The sequence below is a fragment of the Cucurbita pepo genome, chromosome 3 (genome assembly GCF_057944985.1).
Source record: "Cucurbita pepo subsp. pepo isolate OVF chromosome 3, ASM5794498v1, whole genome shotgun sequence".
Taxonomy (NCBI): Eukaryota; Viridiplantae; Streptophyta; class Magnoliopsida; order Cucurbitales; family Cucurbitaceae; genus Cucurbita; species Cucurbita pepo.
The window spans coordinates 5,535,280-5,553,700 of NC_141800.1; the positions used below are offsets into that span (position 1 = coordinate 5,535,280).

The window sequence follows — 18,421 nt, forward strand, 5'->3', positions numbered from 1 at the left end:
TCCCTGATCACGATCTTGGTAAGATTGAGGGTCGCCTCCACATTTTATGATTTTTATGTTATGGGACCTACTAGGGAGATGTCGACTAAACCCTACCACGGAATTGGGAATAGTGGTCATAACAATATGATGAGAACAATGCGTTGAGACTGACACAGGGGTTTTGTGCTTCGAGTACTAATGAGATATAGGTCAATGGTGATGGTAAGGATGAAAGAGACTAGTAGAACGTCTAATTAAGATATCTTAGAGCTCAAAAACCGAATTATAAGAACTAGCGGCCCAAATAGAGCTAAGAAAAGAAAACTTAATGATTTTTGCACTATGACCCTAAGCTCAACTTAGGTGAATCAAATAAACCTAAGGGATAACCTAACAAAAACTTAGGAATAATCTTCTAAGTATGAATAAGATAACGAACGAATGAACAAACAGCCTCAAATTTTGTAGTTGTGATGAAGAAATGGTGAGCTATATAATATGAAATTAATTTTATAATAGGAAAAAATTGAGCATTTTTTAATTGAATTAGAGAGTTTTATTGGTTGGATTGTGTGCAATAATTTATTACTTAATTTAGTTTGATTATAAATAAATTCCTAGCCTTGTTAAAAAAAAAAATTATTTTTTTTCCGAGAGTTTATAAATTCTTCATCAGACACTATACACTCGAGCTTGTCAAAAAGTTTTAAAAATCTTCTCAAAATGTTTGTTATGTCCTAATTAACCTAATTCAACTCTTATTGAGTGGTGAACTCTATTCAGGTTGTTCAAGTTATTAATTCAACTCATTTGAAATTTCGAATTGTTTCAAAAGATTTTATTAAATTTGATGATATATAAGAATGCTATTAGCTATTAGACTTTGATGGATATAAATAATGTTCTTGTTCCAATAATTTTATTAAATTTGTTAATTTTAGATCATTAATACTCAAATTATTTAATTAAAATTTATTTTATTTTGTCTTATATTTTAAGAATTTAAATTTAATTAACAATGAATTTAATAAAATTATATAAACTTTTACTTGCAAATAAATATAAATAATAAGTCAAATTGTATAATTAATTGTTACGCTATATTTTCAAAAATAGAATACTATTAATTTATCTCACTCATCCTAACTTATAACACGTAAATTTTAATTTATTATCATTTATTTTCTATTTTTCTCCCACCTCCTTTGAAAACCATTTTAAATCTCTAAAATTGAACTATTAACAAATAATAATAATGAAAAAGAAACTACAAATCACAAGGAAAATACTCGAGCTAGAAAGGGAGGGGATATGAAACACAAATAACAAAACAAAAAAAAACAAATCATATTAAAAAACAAAAACAAAAATAGGAGAAAAAAATGAAATTGGGAAGAGTTGGAAAAAAAAAAAAGTAACTAAGAGAAAAAAGAAATTAAGAGATATGGGAAGGAGAAAAGAGTTTTCCAAATCTCGACCAATCAAGGGTTTTATATACCTACGTGCAATTCCATACTCGTAATGACAACAAAAACCATCCTTTAACCTTCAAGGTTAGGAAGCCATGCATCTCGAAAGCATTCAATTCATTTCGAGTAATTTAGATCCAAACAGAGGTTCAAATCATCAAACAAATTGAAACATCTGTACTAAACTTTGTGAAGTGTATACAATTATACACTTAACTAACCATTCAAAACAATTACTCCATCAAACTTATAAAATTGTCAAAGCAACCAATATGTTTGTCTAATAACACGAAGATCATAACACGTGAAGTAAATAATCTCGAGACAACTAAACAAGCATATCCAAAGTAGAAAAAACCCTAACCAAGAGTAAGAAACACCCTAATAGAATGGTAAGAAACAGAGTAGGGATATAGAGATAAGGGATGGGCCCCTAAAAGACAGTAAAAGGTGAGAGCTAATGGTGTGTGGGGAAGGGATGAAGGCAATAATTGGAGGGCCTCACCCATCCCCATGCACTCTGTCTGTCTTATCATTTCTGATGGGATGCCCAACTGGTTCTATTCATATTCATATCCTCTTCATCTTCTTACTTTACAAGCAAATCTGTTCATCACCCAAAAATTCAGCATCACAAATCATTCTTCCTTGCAGTTCACATAATCCAACACTTCCTCAAATTTCCTGTCCTTCCAAACTAGACTTCTCATATGTGGAAGTCAAATATTATAGAATATGGTCAAATACTACACCTTCTAATCCTAGTTACTCCACTCCAATCTTAGTTAGGCCATGTAGATAACAACATTAACAGAAGATCAACTGTTGACAGAACATGTAAAGATTGCCCATCAACATTTAATTATCAAACATTGACGGGAAGAACTAAAAAGAAGCATAATTCTCATAATCAGAGGATCCAATATATAGATATGAGTTTCTCTCACCCACCTATGTGAAATGAGAGGATTCCTCCTAAAGAAACAATATCAAAAGGCAGCAATTACCAATGTCTTGTTCAGTAGGGCAGAATGAGCATAGTCTATGTAGGCATGCTTTGATCAGTTCTTTTATTCAAGAAAAATTGCAAATGAAGTGTTGCCTGGCCATTAGTATGTTATGATAAAACCAAGATCAATATAATAGTAAAATAAAAGGCAATAAAGAAGAAGCAAACGCAAAGGTTTTCCCTCAAACACAAGTCTTCTCTTCAACGAAAGAATTTCAGAAGAAAAGGTACAGATTGATTCCAGTAATTTCCAACAGCAGCACAATCTATCTATCTAGAACATGGGAAATTTTGGATGCCAAATTCATTGGGAGGAGGAAGGGACATGCAGATAGCGTGTATATATTACAGGGGCTTACCATTACACCATCTGCTATTTGACCAACATAGCAATACCGATATCAAATATGCATCTTCTATGAAGGAGGAAAAAATTCAACAAACGCTTTCGCAACAGCCAGTTCGCCACATGATAGGAGTGTGCTGCAGCTGGAAAGCTGGCCAGATCGCACCACTTCATAATCTTCCAGTACCTTATCAGAGAATAGACCATCAAACTTCTTAGGCTAGCTGTTATTTATGTGGGGATTTCACACCAGCAAGGATCTTCCCAAGGTTGAAGAAAATTCAATAACTTAAAAGAAAAAAGTGAAAGTAAATAAATAGCTCATACGATGAGAAAGAACTTCATTATCAATTCAATTATCCCAATCTCCTCCTCCTTCGCTCCTGTAAATTTTCATTGTCCAAATCTGACCGTCGTGGTAACTCACTTCTCCTCCTGGTTGATGGAGATGGGAGTATTATTCGGTCGAATTCTGTACCACTACTGGTCTGGTTTTCTAGACGTGCAATATTAGTAGCAATATCCATACTTCTAGAAGATGACTCGAATTGGGGAACCAGAAAGGTGATTCCGCCAACAGGATCTGGAGGGATACCATCCGATCGCACAGTTGCAGCAATACCGGACAAGGGGTCTCCATTGTTAGGATTATTTGGTAGAGAGTGTGGGCGGCTTCTACTTGCGCCATGATTGTGAATGTATGTTTCAAGGTCCTCAACTAATCTTTCAGCAGAGTCCATTGCAGAATTCAAAGCAGATGAAAGAGATGAAAATGAGGCAGCACCTTGCAGTAGCAACCTAGACACTTGAAGGGATCGGCTTTGTTGATTGCTCTCATTCTCAGTAACAGGTAATACTTGGGATGCACGACGCCTCCGGCCCAACAAATTAGTCCTCTCAATCCTTCCATGCATAATGTCAGAATTCTGCGATCGAGATTGCTCCCCCATTGCACCAATCATGTTGCTAATCTGCTGGATCCTTTCTTCAATGAGAGAAGAAGATGCCCCCTGGAACAAAATTTGTTGCCTCATACTCTCAATCCTTTGAGCACGTGGCCTGGGAGGAACCTTCAAACCAGAATCATTCGGTTTCGACTTCTGAGCACGATTACCATTCCCATGGCCATAGATTGGAATGATGCTAGTATCTGTAACTTCACCTTGACATTCAGGGCATTCCTTGGCATTTGAATGAACATAAGATAACTGATAAAAGCAAGACCAGCAAAATAAGTGACCACAACATGTCAATATTGGATCCTTCGCAACATCCAAGCATATATTACAATCAAAAAAGCTTCCCATCTTGTTTCCAGTGGGCTTCAGCTCTGAATCCATCCCCAATGCTTTGGCAACCAAATGAGAGCCATCCTTTTTACTAGTTTTGGTAGAATTAGCTACTCTTTCCTGGGCAGCACTATCATCACCAGTATCATGTCTTTCAAGGTGAGCGTAAGCTGCTGCAGTGTCAGCAGGTTCAGTTACAGTCGGGGCATGTCGCCATCTCTGTCGCCGTGTAGCCCTTGTCGTAACAGCTTCAAGTTGCCGAATGCGTTCTTCAATGCGTCCATGAGCATTTTCAAGGTCATTCAGTATGGTGTCTAACCCTACCACTGAATCATAAGATTGATCCAAAGGCTCCTGATTCAAATCGAGGTCCATTATATCTTCTCTTGAGTTATTTCCCATTAGTATCTACACCGAATCTTTCCTTTCATTCTAACCTCACAACTAAAAACAATTCTCAAATTCAAGAAGCCAATCGAACCATCTCTGCTCCTGCCATTGAACAATAAAAAGCTTCACTTCTGTCAGTACAAAAGCCTCAAGAATTCCACATACCCTAAATAATAATAAAAATAGTAATCCCTAAGCACCAATTTTATCCACTGTTAGAAAATTTTGCTTCAATTATCCACAGAATAGCATGGAAACTCTCCAAATTTTCATGAAATCCAAATTCCCCCGTGAAATCAGAAACTGACTTTTTTGAAAAACCTAGAACAACGACCCAAGAAAGATCTCGATACAACAAATCAAAACAATCTTGAAAACCACTCACAATAAATTCAGAACCGAGAATAGAAAAGACCTGTTATCAGGCGAAGATTCGGGCAATCCGAAGCCCCTCGATCAAAGCCGCACTGCATCCATCGGCAAGGAATTGGAAATCCAATATCAGAACTGTGCAAGTGGATTCTCCACGACGCTGCTTCCTGGAGAAGAGCCGGAGAAACGAAAGAAGTGAAGAGTGAGGAGGAGGCGGAGATGGTGGCCGGAAGAGGAAAGGAAGCGGTGGCGGAGAGAGGAGGATATTTGGCTCGCCCTTATCAATTATCACGATACGGCCTACAGAGTGTCTCTGAAAGATCAAAATTACTGAATGGCGGACGTACCGGAAGAGAATCCATACGACGTCGTTTTAGTATATACAAAATACCGTCTTCCTATTGGTGAACGATTTTAGTAAATTTGTTACCTTTTCCTTCGCTTTACCGATTCATAATTCCCAAAATCGTCATTCGTGACGCATAAAATATTTTTTTAAAATAAATATTTAAATTTGAATACTTTTAAATCTCTATATTTTCAAAAATAAAAAATAATATATATATATATATATATATATATATCAAAATACACCTTTTTAAAAATAAAAGGATTAATCATATTGAATTTAAACCTAAATTTTTAAAAATACAAAATAGGTTTAAAATCATTTTGATTTTAAATTTTTTATTTTGTTCTTAAAATAAATATTTTAAAAGTACACTAACACTTACATGATTAATATAAATAAGATTACGAGCTATCATTTTAGAAACGTCGATTTGGCAAGTGAAAATTAAACGAAAAAATAATATCACAAACAATCAAATGATTAGTTTAGGAAATAAAATTAAAAAAAAAAATTAGAATTTCAAGAATATCTAGAATATTTTGAGACCTAAAATTGTAAAATATTATCTTCCATATTCTTTCCTATCTTTTTTGTTAATATTATTTTTCTTATTTTAAATTTTATTGGGCAAAAATGAACTGAGATAACATCGAAATGAGAGTGATCTTTAGGATATGATCATTAAGAAACTCTTAAAGGAAATTAAAGTTATTACCTAACCAACATAGTGCACTTTCCTTTTGGGTGGTTCAATCATAAGAATTTTATGGTTAAGTATACTTTGCTTGGAACAATTCTATATTGAGTAATCTCTCGAAAATTTTCCTAAGATTCATATGAATAAGGACAAAGTATGCTGGTAGGACTCGTGTTGGTCTATGAGTACGGTTTTCATTCTTAAAAAACATAATCATGTGCACGGAAGTCTCTAGAGATAATTTTCACTTCTAAGAAGTTATAAATATGGATAATAGTTTTCACTTTTAGAAAACTAACGGTAGATAACATAACCATGTGGTAGGAATGCTTATGGTCGTCGAGTGCTAAATTCGAATTTCGCATTACACCGTGTAATACGGAGATTTGGAACTTTTATTAAATTTAAAAAGGAAAGAAAAAATGAAGTAGCGTTGGCGACAAAAGGGAGTGCGCGGGGGTGTACTAGTGTGCGGGCACGAGGTATAGCTGATGGGGAGGGGGCAGAAATTATAGTCATGTGAGCGAGCGGCAGGCAAACAGGGGTGCACGGGCACTGCCATCGACATACAATGCAGGCAAACAAGCGGCACATGGATACTGGTGTGGGGCGCGGATGCAAGGGATCAGGCATGCAGCACATGAGGGTAAGTGGGCCTCATTGCAGCCCAGGTGAGCGATTGAGGTGATCAACAAAGGACATGCATGCCGTCACGGGCATACGACTTGAAGGGTGCCTAATATGCGCTTTGTGTAGCTCATGCCGCCTTCTCAACCATTTGCTTCTTACATAACTCACATTTACCTGTGAGACCATGCAAGTAAAGTAAGAGTAGATTAATTTCTACGTTTAATTTGTAGCCCTTAGGTTACGATAGCGAACCTATTGTATTTTTAATACGTGTCAGATTATGCTAAGTTTTCTTTTTTTTTTTTTTTTTTTAATTTTGTACAAAAATCTAGAATGAAACAAAAAAAAAAAAAAAACTTTTTGATAAACTAATGACCTTGGAAGTCGTTGATTTTGACCAAGGGCATTAATGGGACATGAAATAAAGCAAAGAAAAGAACAGGTAAACACACAGCAACTTGTCTCAATATAATAAATATATCACATGAAAGAGTGCATTTAAGATAATGATTTTATTCAATATTTTATACATTCTTTTATTTTATTAATTACAAATGTAAACCTAAAAAATTTGAAAAGTATACTTAATTTTGTTAGGTTAAACTAATCAAAATATCCATAAATTTTATAATTTATCTTAAAACTTAAATTTAAAAACTTTTATATTTTTTACTGTGTGTTCTAGATAAAAATTATTTTCTTTAAAAATGAAAAATATTTTTTAAGTCAATACAATATTTAAAAAATATTCCTTATAAAAAAAAGTTTATAAAAATTCTTATCATTAATATATGGGTGAAAACGGTCTATAAGTATCTCATAAATAAATTATTGTCAAAACTTTATAATCTTACTTTTCACCCACATAAAGAAAATTTTAAATTAAAAAAATAAAATAAAATATTTTTGAAATTCTTACGTTATTAATGAAATTTTTAGAAACTCATACGTATGCTTTTAAAAGTCTAAGAAACTCTTTTAAAAGAATTAATGACTTTTTTTTTTAATTTAAGAATATTTTTGAAAGTCTACTCCTCATTTTAAATAAAATGCAAATTTTAAGAATATATTTATTAAATCCATAAAATGTTAAATTTTTGCTTGCCAAGCTAAAAAAACATGTTTTTTTTTTAACTCAAAGTCATGAGCAACTAAGCTTATATACCGATCCGTAAATTTAGTTTTCATCCGACACTAACATGAGCTTAAATTTTAGATTGGTTTCTGGACTTTCAATTTAAAAAAAGAAATTAAAAAAAAATTAAGACGTGCTTCTTAATCATAGAGTTTTGAGGTCAATAAGTGTAATGTCCGCTCACCCTCAAACTCGATTCATGTCGTTAGCATTTATACTGATTAATTTTATAGGAAACGGTTCATATTTTAATATTATTATAAAACAAAAACAACCCTATTTTACATATATTTACAATTAAGATCTAGGTATGATTTTTGAAATCTCCAGTTCAACCCACTATCGTTTCAATCATACTTCATCTCGTCTATCTAAAAAGAAAAATAATTTGTGTGAATCATTAATTTACTCGGTAAGTAGCTAGTTTGTTTTTAACAAGTTACATTAATTATCTTTTCAGTATATTTACACTTCATAATTTAAACTTCCATGTTAAGGTTTTTTGTTTGGATCAGGTCCTTGGTCGAATCCGTCCCTCATTCACAAGCTCACTTTCTAGTTTCCAATGAAGTTTTGACTAACGTTATAGGTCTGAAGGTATCTTAACTATCATTTACCTGTTAACTCTGTTTATGCTTATCATAAATTTTAGATTTGCATGTAAAACTCACTCTCGATCAAATACGGCCTGTCTACTAAACATTTTGCATGTAAATCTTTATCAATCGAATCAGTTTGTAACACATGAAATAATGATGGAACCGAGTCTATACAATTTTTTATATGAACAATGAATGCTTGTTTAATTTTTTGGTCTTAGATCGTGTAATAGGTCGAGTTATAACATTTGGAACACCATGATGAGCCTGACATAATGGTTGAATCGAGCTTATCCAATTTTGCATATGAAGAATGAATGTTTGTTCAATCTTCTTGGTCTTGGATCATGTAATAGGTTCAGTTGGAACATTTGGAACACCGTGATCCTCATCACTCTAACTTAGCACTCAGCACATCGATCAAGGTGTTGTGAGGTTTAGTCCATGCCCTCTCATCCTATCATCCATCCAGCTATGGGTGTACATAAGGCCTAATTGTTATTAGAGTTCCTTTCTTGAATTCCTAATGGTTCCTACATCAAACTATATTATAATATTGCATATCCATACAATGTTACATAATCATACGTTATGTCAGGCTCATAGCATAAACTAGAGTTGTCCCGTAAATTTTTAACAGGCTCATATTTTATGCATGCATGTATGATTATTATAATTTAAGTCATATGATTCACACGCATATATTATAACTAAGCTCCTAATCACGTGATCGATGTGTTCCACGTCAATAATGAGTTAAAACTTGTTTAGGAGTTTTGATAAACTACTTACCTATATTGCTTAACCTCCGTTCTTAAAGAGACTATGTCTTCCCAATATCTTCTAAATACACCTATCTTCAATAATTTTCAACTTTAAATCAACCAATATTGGTAGAGCATATCAAAATGAGTTGAATATGATGAACCGGAGCTCAACACGTGCTCACCATACGCCTCCCACCTTCGATGATGTGCAGCCACGCGAGCGTGAACCCCACACGCTTGTCATCTTCTACCACTACCTCGACCAGTAATTCTTTAAAATAGACATGTAATTATCTAAAATTAAATATGAAAAGATAGTCGTTTAATTTAAACTTGGAACATGATGTTACAGCTTAAAATCAAATCAAATCCTAATTTGATCGGTGAAACCTTCATCATTGCCGATAGCTACCGTTAACTATAGGTCACTCCACTATAGATGAAGAGTTGCACTGTTATGCACGGTAGGATAAATTATGTCTATTGATATAATCATTACAAAAAAATTCAATCATTCACAAGTTGTTTATAGTTACATTTGGGTCAGAAGTTCGTTTTACCCTTGTAATTACATGTTTCACCCAAAGTACCACTAATTATCTAATGAAAATTTTGTTTATGATCCAATCATAAACTAAGTCCCTCTCAAGCCAATGAGAGGGTGGGACACCATTGTTCAAGTCCCGAAATCCGCACTTAATAGAACAACTCATCAACTTTTCTGATATAGAAGGGAGTGAATTCCATCCATAATATTATGTTACCAACTCCTTATTTGGTCAAGTCCTCGAAATGGTAGATATATTGCATCGACTATGAGAGTCATTCTCACCCATGCAAATCAAAAGATAAGCTCTCACAGACAGAAGTTCATAACTCACTTAGGATTAAGATCGAGTCGCATATGATCATCATGTGAAATATTAATTTTCTCAATTAACGGATTTATAAAAATAAATTATATATTTCGTGGTCTAGTCTTATACAAACTCATTGTATAAGATACCTCCACTCACATGTCTCCACATGAACAATTTGAATCAAATCATTTGTAAGAATTACAAAGTGGATTATATCAATAGTGTTACTAGTATAAGGCACCGAACTTTATCCATATACTATAGACCGTTCAAATTATTACTTGAACATGACTCTGTTGTCTTCAACTACATATGGTTTAAGATTTCATTAATAATCTTAGATTTTCATACCATAGATAATATTAAATTGTAAATAAAATAATAAAATTATCATTAAAAATCAAATAATTAATTACGAGTCTTTAGGGCATAAATCCTAACATAAAGTTGATTGGAAAACCTCCCAACCTTGGAAAAATCGAGAAGGTTCACAAAATCATGGTTGGGAAAACAAGAAGACATGTCGAAGGCACGAGCCGAAGTCCAAATCAGAACAAAAGTCACAGACTAATAGATTCAATAATACTTGGACTCCCTCAACAAACCATCAAGTTCCAATGTCTGATTCTCAATATTTTAAAATATATAAACCATACTCGAGTAATCGAAAAGTTACGGTGGCAAATGGAATCAGTACCACCATGGCAGGAGTAGACGATGTATTCATATTTCTTGGTGGTTGATTGCACTTACGCTTCTAATTTCACTTTAGTTAGTCCAACTTTTTTAGCACAACCTAACACGTTTCTACACTATGCTTGCTCATTTTGTCCCAACACTATGCTTACTCAACTAAGTCCAAACACAACCTAACACGTTTCTCTTATGCACCCACATTTTATATTTTATTCATTGATTATCGGATTCGACACGAAATGTTGGTCTAATTGATGAGATTAATAAAATCAAACCATACTAAAAGTATATGAACAAAATTTTAAAATTAAAATAAAAGTTGGAAATTAATGAATGATTGAAATATTCCATAGCATTAAGATTATAGCAATATTTTAATCCAATGATTTTATTTTAAAAAGTAATATTTTATTATTAACTAATGAAAATTTTAAAAAATATAATTTATATATATATATTTATTTATTTGCCAATTTTTAAGTTAAATGATTTTTATATATATATTTTAAAATCGTAATTTCCTTTTTTTTAAAAAAAAAAAAAAAAAAAAAATCAATGCGATAAACACGGAAAGAATTAATGAGGTTGACGTACAAAAACGCATTATTGCTTCATTGATCATATCTTCTCATCATCCAATCACATCTTCGTTACACAAAAACAGAGCAAAAAGCAGAGACAAATGCTGAACCAACATTTCAGCCACCGCCACCCACTTGCCGCCGCGACCGTGGCGGAGGACGACGGAGCTATCTGCTCAGGCTGCGAGCTACGGCTTTCCGGCGACGCCTACAAGTGCATAAAGCCCAAATGCGAATTCCACCTCCACGACCTCTGTTTCTCCCTCCCGCCAGAGATCCACCACCCCTCTCACCCAAAACACCCCCTCATCCTCGCCGGGTCTCCGCCGTACGCCGGCGGAGAGTTCGCCTGTGATGCGTGCGGCGATTTGGGCTCCGGCTTCATCTACCGGTGCCCTCGATGCCAGTTCGACCTCCACATCCACTGCGCCGCTTTGCCGGAGACCGTGATCGGAAAAAACCACGGCCACCCGCTCCGCCTTGTGTTCCATTATAAGGGAAAGGGGTTTTGCTGCGGCGTTTGTGAGGGTGGATTAGGAAATGGGTGTTGGGTTTATTGTTGTGGGGATTGTGATTTTGGGGTTCATGTTGATTGCTTTGTGGGTGAAGATGAAGATGAAGATGAAGAAATTGAATGATTTCGATGAATTTCATGATCTCTTTCCAATGTTCTTGGAATTTTCATATGTTTTTGTCCATTCAATTTGAATGTAATTTCATAGTTTAGTATGAAATTATTAAATTCTTAATGGTTAACATCATGTTCATCTCTCTATTTGGGCTTCAAGGGAAGATGTACCTTGAGACGGTCGAGATTGACTCTAGTATCTTCAAGCCCGAGGTCAATCTCAACTTTTTCGAAGTTGAGATCAACCTAGCTTCGCCCAACTAGCTCAAGAACAACTTAAACAAATCTAATCTTATTCTCTTTTATAGAAGTAAAAAAGTCGAAAATTCTGACGTGTCATTTGACACGTCAGAATTACCACATGTCTAACAAGTATTACCACATGATAGCACGCGATTGGTCTCATGTCATCAAGACGTGTCATTTGCCACATCAACCAATTTAAGAATTGGATTGACACATCAACAAAATTGGACAATTGCATGACACAATATGCCACGTCATACAATTTTGGTATGTACAAAGACATCTCAATTATGTAATATGAGCTTTAAAAAAAAATACTAAAAAAGTTGTTAAAATTACCACAAGATAAACTCAAGTTGCATTGTAGAATTATCAAACTTAATTTATTCTTAAATAGTTTTAAATAGTTTTAAATTGGATCAATGATAATCTCGAGTTAAAATGTTTCATTAATATATATTAACACTATTTTTTTACTTTAAAATTATGATAATAAAGTAGGAAGGTTAAAACTCGTGAAATATCTAATATAGTTTAGATTACATGTTCAAGTTTGACTTGATCAATCTTATTTATGAAGTAATTTAAATCACATACAAATGTTATTGTCTTGAGATGTTGTTATTGTCTTGAGATGTTCGATCAACAAAATAATTCATATCTTATTTTCACTTGGAGTAATTTTTTATTGTCGTGGGGTTCTTTGATATTTAATCTAAAGATTTTATTCTGTGTTAGATCAAATTCTTCGAGAGTTACCTTCATTTGGAATGAAATTAACTTGATTTAGAAGTTTTAACATTCGTGATTTAGGGGTAAACATATCTATGAGAGTTTTTTACCAATTTCATTGTATCAACGTCATTCTTGACATTTCTATAAATTTGGGACGTAGATATTTTAAACATTAATTCTACGTATTAATCGAAAATATTTTAAATGCACCAATGAAATAATTTCCATTACCAAAGAACAAAAGAATAATTCAAAAAACAAATACAAAAAAGAAAAATCTAAATTAACAAATAACATAAAACTACCACCGCTTAACACTTTACATTGCTGATCGATTCGATTCAATTCGATCCGACTCAATTCTCTAAAAACCTGCCACTGTCGTCGGAGCGCTCCCGACGAACAGACGAGGGAGTTGGAACACTCGACGATGGAGAAAGCTCACCGCCGGGTGGAAGGTCGGAAAGAGCTGCCAACAACCGACGAATACTAACGGAACGAGCTGGTTTAAAGCTAAGAGATCTCAATTTCGTGTCGTTGGAGAAGAGATTGGATGATTTGGAGAGGATCAAATAGACAAGAACCTGAACGACGACGAACATGGCGATCTTGAGGAAGATCCCGGCGACATCGAATTCCAAAATCGGGATCATAATAGAGATTTGAGGGTGAATCTGAGATGGGATTAAAATTGGTGGAGATGGGATTGAAATGGGATAGCGAAAATGGAGGTTTTATAGAGAAGAAAAGGTGTTGGGCGGAGGTTGTTTGACCCTGTAGCCGCCATGTTTGGAACAGAGAGCTCGACGACAATGGCACGAAGCTTCCTGTTCTTTTGGATAATCTTTGGGTGTTTTTAATTGGTTATCTTTATTTATTAATATATATATTTGTAATTTAACCCAATTCAAATATAGTTCCATTTTTTAATTATTTATAAAATATTATTTATTGTTAAGAATAAGAAATAGAAATAGAAATGGAATTGGAAAGGTGTGTATTCTCATTAATATTGACCCCTTTACGCTTGCGTACAAATAAAGAAAATATAAAATAATTAAATACTGAGAATAAAATAAAATATACGGTAAATCAAATCATAAAAAAAAAGAATATTAAGATATAATATTTACGATATATTCATAAATAATATATCTTAACATTTATCCACCTCGTTTACAAATGTCAAATATTCTTAATTTTTATATTAATTATTAAAAATAACGTAGAGTTGTGTTGTAACCCTATTATTGAATGGATCGGATTGATTCGATAAAAAGAAAATGTTAACTTGCAAATCAACTAAATTTTCGATTTTTCAAAAATTTTATGTTTGGGTTGGATAGTTCGGGTTGATCGAACTCTTGAATCATTTGATCGTCTATAGTTCTATGCTATTTATAAATTTAGAAATTACGAGTCATATAACTAATTATAGAATTTATAAAATATAGTATAGGTCAAGATCTAGGATTGAATTAGAAATTAGAAACGTGTTTGGTTTGGTCAGAATATCAATTAATTTAATTCTAAAAAAAAACCGTTAGTTGAAGGTTTCGTGCCTAAATTCTAATTCCCACGTGCGTGTTATAATAAAACAATAGTTTTTTTCTTTTTGGGGAAAACAAATTAATTCCGTTTATTACTTTCTTTTCTTCTTTCCTTGAAGGTGTCGTGCCTAAATTCTAATTTCCACGTGGAAATTAGGGACATTACTTTATTTGGGATATGTTTTTGAAGTTTATATTTATTTCATTAAATTTTTCAAAAACTAATTAATAATTATGAATACTAATTAGTAAAATAAGAAATTGAAAGCTTTCGTTGAAATTGTTTGTTTGGAAATTTCTCGAAAAGCTAATTATATGTTCTTCTCCCCATCGGAACAATAGGGCCGTGATGCTCATTCCTAAACTTGTTGAGGAGATGAAATCTCATATGTGTCGATATCGATGGTAACTCATTATTTCAATGAATCATTTCTTCGGACGAGTCCATAAGAAGTGGTCCTCTTTTTATCTCTATTTTCCTTTTGAATTAAGTATAGAAAAAGGAAAACGGGTCAATTAGAGGAGATATGGATTACGGGCTAGCAAAAAACATGCTCCTCAAAGAGAAGAGTTCAACTCACTGTTGGATATGGAGCCTGATGCCTAGAGTAATATATTTGGAACATATTTCGTAAAGATCGATATATATGATGGTAGATATTTGGTAAATATTTGATAGATTATATAAATGTTTCGAAGCAATATTTAGTAAATTGAAACCATATATATACCCCATTAGACAGTGCTCAAAATGTATTTTTCTTCATTTTCTGTATTCTCTTGTACATATCGAAGTCATCAATAAATTTTTTAGCCAATATTGTTCATTGAATTTTATTTGTGTGCGTGGTTGAGCGATCCTAACAACTGATATTAAAGCTAACAATTGGTATCGATCCTAACACTCGCCTCGAGTCTAGTTGGTATTGGACCCATTATTGTCTCATTTGTATCTACTCACACGTTAGTTCCCACTCGGTCATAGGGTTCGTGGTTTAGTCTCTAATTATATATTTACTTTATAAAAAGTAAAGTAGATGGCAGCTTTCAATTAATAATTAATGCATTATGAAGGTATCGTAGACTATACTCTATAGACTACCATTTGGTCCAAATGAAAACGACAACTCAGCTTTTATTGAAACCTTATATCAATAATATACCGCGCCTTCTCCGTCAACAATTGTCGCTTTGGCCGAGTGGTTAAGGCGTGTGCCTGCTAAGTACATGGGGTTTCCCCGCGAGAGTTCGAATCTCTCAGGCGACGTTTCTTTTTCTTTTTTTTTCTCATTTTGTTTTTATAATTAAGTCTATCGTTTTCTTATGTTGCAAACGTATTTCTCTTAATAGATATTTTTAATTTTAATATTATTTTAAATTCATAATAAACAACTTCCATAATTCATAGCCTAATTCAATTGCATTATGAACCATTTGAAGATGATGCAAGGATTTTACATGGTCATTGTAAGAGCTTCCAAAAGTCTAAATAGGGAGTGGTTGAAAGCTAATACGGAGTGGTTGAAAGCTATGTCTATTTAATTTAATACATATAACTTTCAAAATATTCCTTTTTTAATTCTTTTTAAAATTCCTAATTATTATAATATTTAATTATAATAATTCAATCTTTAAATAGTTTTATTTAATGACGAAAACTTTAAAGTGAAATTTTGTGAACAAAAAAAGATATAAAATATTTTTTCTGAAAATTTATGACAAAATACATGAAATAGCTATCTTGTAGATTTTTTTTTTTTTTTTTTTTGATAATTTTGTAATTAAAATAACAAGCATAGAAATTATGTAATTATTTACAATATTATGTACGTATATATTGAAAAGACAAGTAAAAAATAAAAATGAATGCTTATATTTTTCTCTATTTATAAATAATATCAGTCTTATATAATAATTTTCCACAAGTTACTACGCCCAATTTTATCCATTATTATGAAGAAAAAAAAACTATTTAAAATATATTTCAAACTTTAAATTAGTTATTAATGGAAAAAATTCCAAATTTAAGAATAAAACAAAATTTAAAAATATGATTTGTGATTTTTTTTTTTTGGGGTATAATTTAGCCTAAAAAGAATGGTCCTAAATTAAGAAAAATCAAATGGATGCGTCTGCGATTTTCTGAGGCCTGGAGAAGCCTGTTTCGATGGACCAGTGGGTGAGCCCATGCCTCGATTTCAATCGGAAAAAGCGGAAAATCGCGAACGAACAAGCGAACACCGATATAAATTCTAGAATAAATTGCTCCAAAAGGAGCAAAAAAAACTCCAGCAAACGTTTATTCTCTCCATTTTACATTGTTCCTAGATATTGATCCTGTTCGTTCTTCATCTGCTCGTTTTTCTCTCCACAGGTTTAAATCTGAATCGCTCTTTCCATCATAAACGGCGAATCAGGATCTATTTTATTGTGGAATCAGATTCAAACATGTTCATATAGATAACAGAAATTTAAAGAAAAAGGAGTAAAAAAGAAACGGAAACGGCAAACCTAGAAATCGCGATCAGGCGGACGATTGAGCGAGCTTTGAAGCCTCCAGATCTGCGGCTTGCTTGAGGAAACTCTGATCGCCGTCATCGAGCGCCATCTGAATCGGAGACGAGCCTAATCCATCGGCGATTGCGAGCAAAATGTTCTTCATCTCCGTCCGAAATTCTTCTGCATCGACGGTGCCGCTTTTGTCGCAATCAAACTGCTCGAAGATCGAATCGTAGAGTTGAGTGAGTTTCTCCGGCGGAGTGACGACGTCGACGCCGAAGTGAGTCTCGATCAGGCGGAGTGTCTCGAAGGCCTTGCGGAGTTCGGATCGAGACAGAACGCCGTCGTTGTTGAGATCCAGAGAGGCGAAGGCTTCGTCCACGCTCTTCTTGAAGTGAGATTCGTCGTTCACGAAGTTTCGCACCGTAGATCCGTCGATTACGACCACGGCCATTCCTCTTTCTCTGTGTTGATTTTTTTCTCTCCACTGGTGTGCGAGTGGTGGTAAGTCGGTAACTCGGTCGTGAGATAAACTTTGAAATTAGTCTCTTACGTTTTTATATATATCCATAGAGTGGGGACCACAAGAGAATTGTGATAAAAAGGACAATTCCGCTATATTTTTTTCATTATTATTATTAACTTGAAAACAAAACTATCAGCTCACGTGGTTTGTATAATATCTAGGGACTATTTTTTAAAAAAATAAAAAAATAATTTAGATTTTTAATTTTTCTAATACAGTTTTATTTTTTTTTAAACCTATAAGACAATAAATATATATATATATATATTGAATACAAAATTAAAAACTTTAATAATATTGGTGAAATAATATTTTTTTTCTTTTTTTTATAACATAGAATTCGACCATTTTTTTAAGGATAAATTACACCATTAATAATGATAAACCATAAGACTGAATTACCTAGGATCACTTCCACTACCCTTAGATCACTTACACTATCCAAACATTGCATTTTCCAACTTAAATGGAAATTGAATTATACATCCAAAATAGCCTAAGAAGACCGACTGCATTTTCCAACTGAAATGGAATATTACTGCCGAAATTGAATTGTACATCCAAAATAGCCCTAAGAAACATGATCCCAAGCAGATACTTTGACATGTACCCTCTCATGATCCCAAGCGGATACTTGACATGTACCCCTCTTCCTGGTTCCATCACAAGGGGAACAAAAAAGAAGATTATTTGCTTTATCCAGACGCGAGCTACGAGAAAATAGAACACCTGAGCTACGAGAAAATAGAACACCTTTCAGGAGTATCAATACCGTTACATGAATCGCAAATACATAAATATGATATACAAAAAATATGTTGTTCCTAATGGAATAGGTAACAAAACTTTTAGATTTTACTATTTTGATCTCATGTTCCAATTGGGTCTTTAAACTTTCCATCACTATTTGAGTTCTTACATATTATAAAAATAATTATGGGTTTAAATACACACTCGTGTTAATATATGAAGATATATAATTTGAGCTATGTTATAAATTTGTTAAAATTTAAGTAAATGCAAGGAAGAAAATCATTATATTTTAAAACTTGTTCAACGTTCA

The 18,421-nt window shown here is 33.2% G+C and overlaps 3 protein-coding genes and 2 non-coding genes across 6 annotated transcripts; 2 read left to right on the forward strand and 3 right to left on the reverse strand.

Annotated features, from left to right (window-relative positions):
- Positions 1-2,612: 2,612 nt before the first annotated feature.
- On the reverse strand, positions 2,613-5,200 carry LOC111790954 (RING/U-box superfamily protein). Of its 2 annotated transcripts, XM_023672095.2 has the most exons (3): positions 4,901-5,200; positions 3,134-4,587; positions 2,613-2,993 (listed from the first exon to the last, which is right to left on the reverse strand). In XM_023672095.2, exon 2 carries the CDS (start codon positions 4,495-4,497, stop codon positions 3,163-3,165), a length of 1,335 nt encoding a protein of 444 aa, XP_023527863.1. In that variant the 5' UTR covers positions 4,498-4,587; positions 4,901-5,200; the 3' UTR covers positions 2,613-2,993; positions 3,134-3,162. The 2 variants fall into 2 exon arrangements, with proteins under 2 accessions (XP_023527863.1, XP_023527862.1); XM_023672094.2 differs by having other exon boundaries at positions 2,613-4,587.
- Positions 5,201-11,215: 6,015 nt separating this feature from the next.
- Positions 11,216-11,932, forward strand: LOC111791179 (protein VACUOLELESS GAMETOPHYTES). Its single transcript, XR_015420393.1, has one exon. It is a non-coding gene; the product is annotated as a protein VACUOLELESS GAMETOPHYTES (transcript).
- Positions 11,933-12,988: 1,056 nt separating this feature from the next.
- LOC147793096 (uncharacterized) lies at positions 12,989-13,592 on the reverse strand. Its single transcript, XM_087122532.1, has one exon. The coding sequence runs from the start codon at positions 13,434-13,436 to the stop codon at positions 13,140-13,142; it is 297 nt and encodes a 98-aa protein (XP_086978658.1). The 5' UTR covers positions 13,437-13,592; the 3' UTR covers positions 12,989-13,139.
- Positions 13,593-15,518: 1,926 nt separating this feature from the next.
- TRNAS-GCU (transfer RNA serine (anticodon GCU)) lies at positions 15,519-15,600 on the forward strand. The gene has a single exon. It is a non-coding gene; the product is annotated as a tRNA-Ser (tRNA).
- Positions 15,601-16,387: 787 nt separating this feature from the next.
- Positions 16,388-17,340, reverse strand: LOC111790245 (Calcium-binding EF-hand family protein). Its single transcript, XM_023671106.2, has 2 exons — positions 16,845-17,340; positions 16,388-16,753 (listed from the first exon to the last, which is right to left on the reverse strand). Exon 1 carries the CDS (start codon positions 17,284-17,286, stop codon positions 16,858-16,860), a length of 429 nt encoding a protein of 142 aa, XP_023526874.1. The 5' UTR covers positions 17,287-17,340; the 3' UTR covers positions 16,388-16,753; positions 16,845-16,857.
- Between the last annotated feature and the right edge of the window lie 1,081 nt (positions 17,341-18,421).

Excerpts from the sequence above, each read along its gene's own strand:
- LOC147793096 (XM_087122532.1), bottom strand. The coding sequence starts at position 13,436 with ATGATCCCGATTTTGGAATTCGATGTCGCCGGGATCTTCCTCAAGATC.
- LOC111790245 (XM_023671106.2), bottom strand. The coding sequence starts at position 17,286 with ATGGCCGTGGTCGTAATCGACGGATCTACGGTGCGAAACTTCGTGAAC.
- LOC111790954 (XM_023672095.2), bottom strand. The coding sequence starts at position 4,497 with ATGGGAAATAACTCAAGAGAAGATATAATGGACCTCGATTTGAATCAG.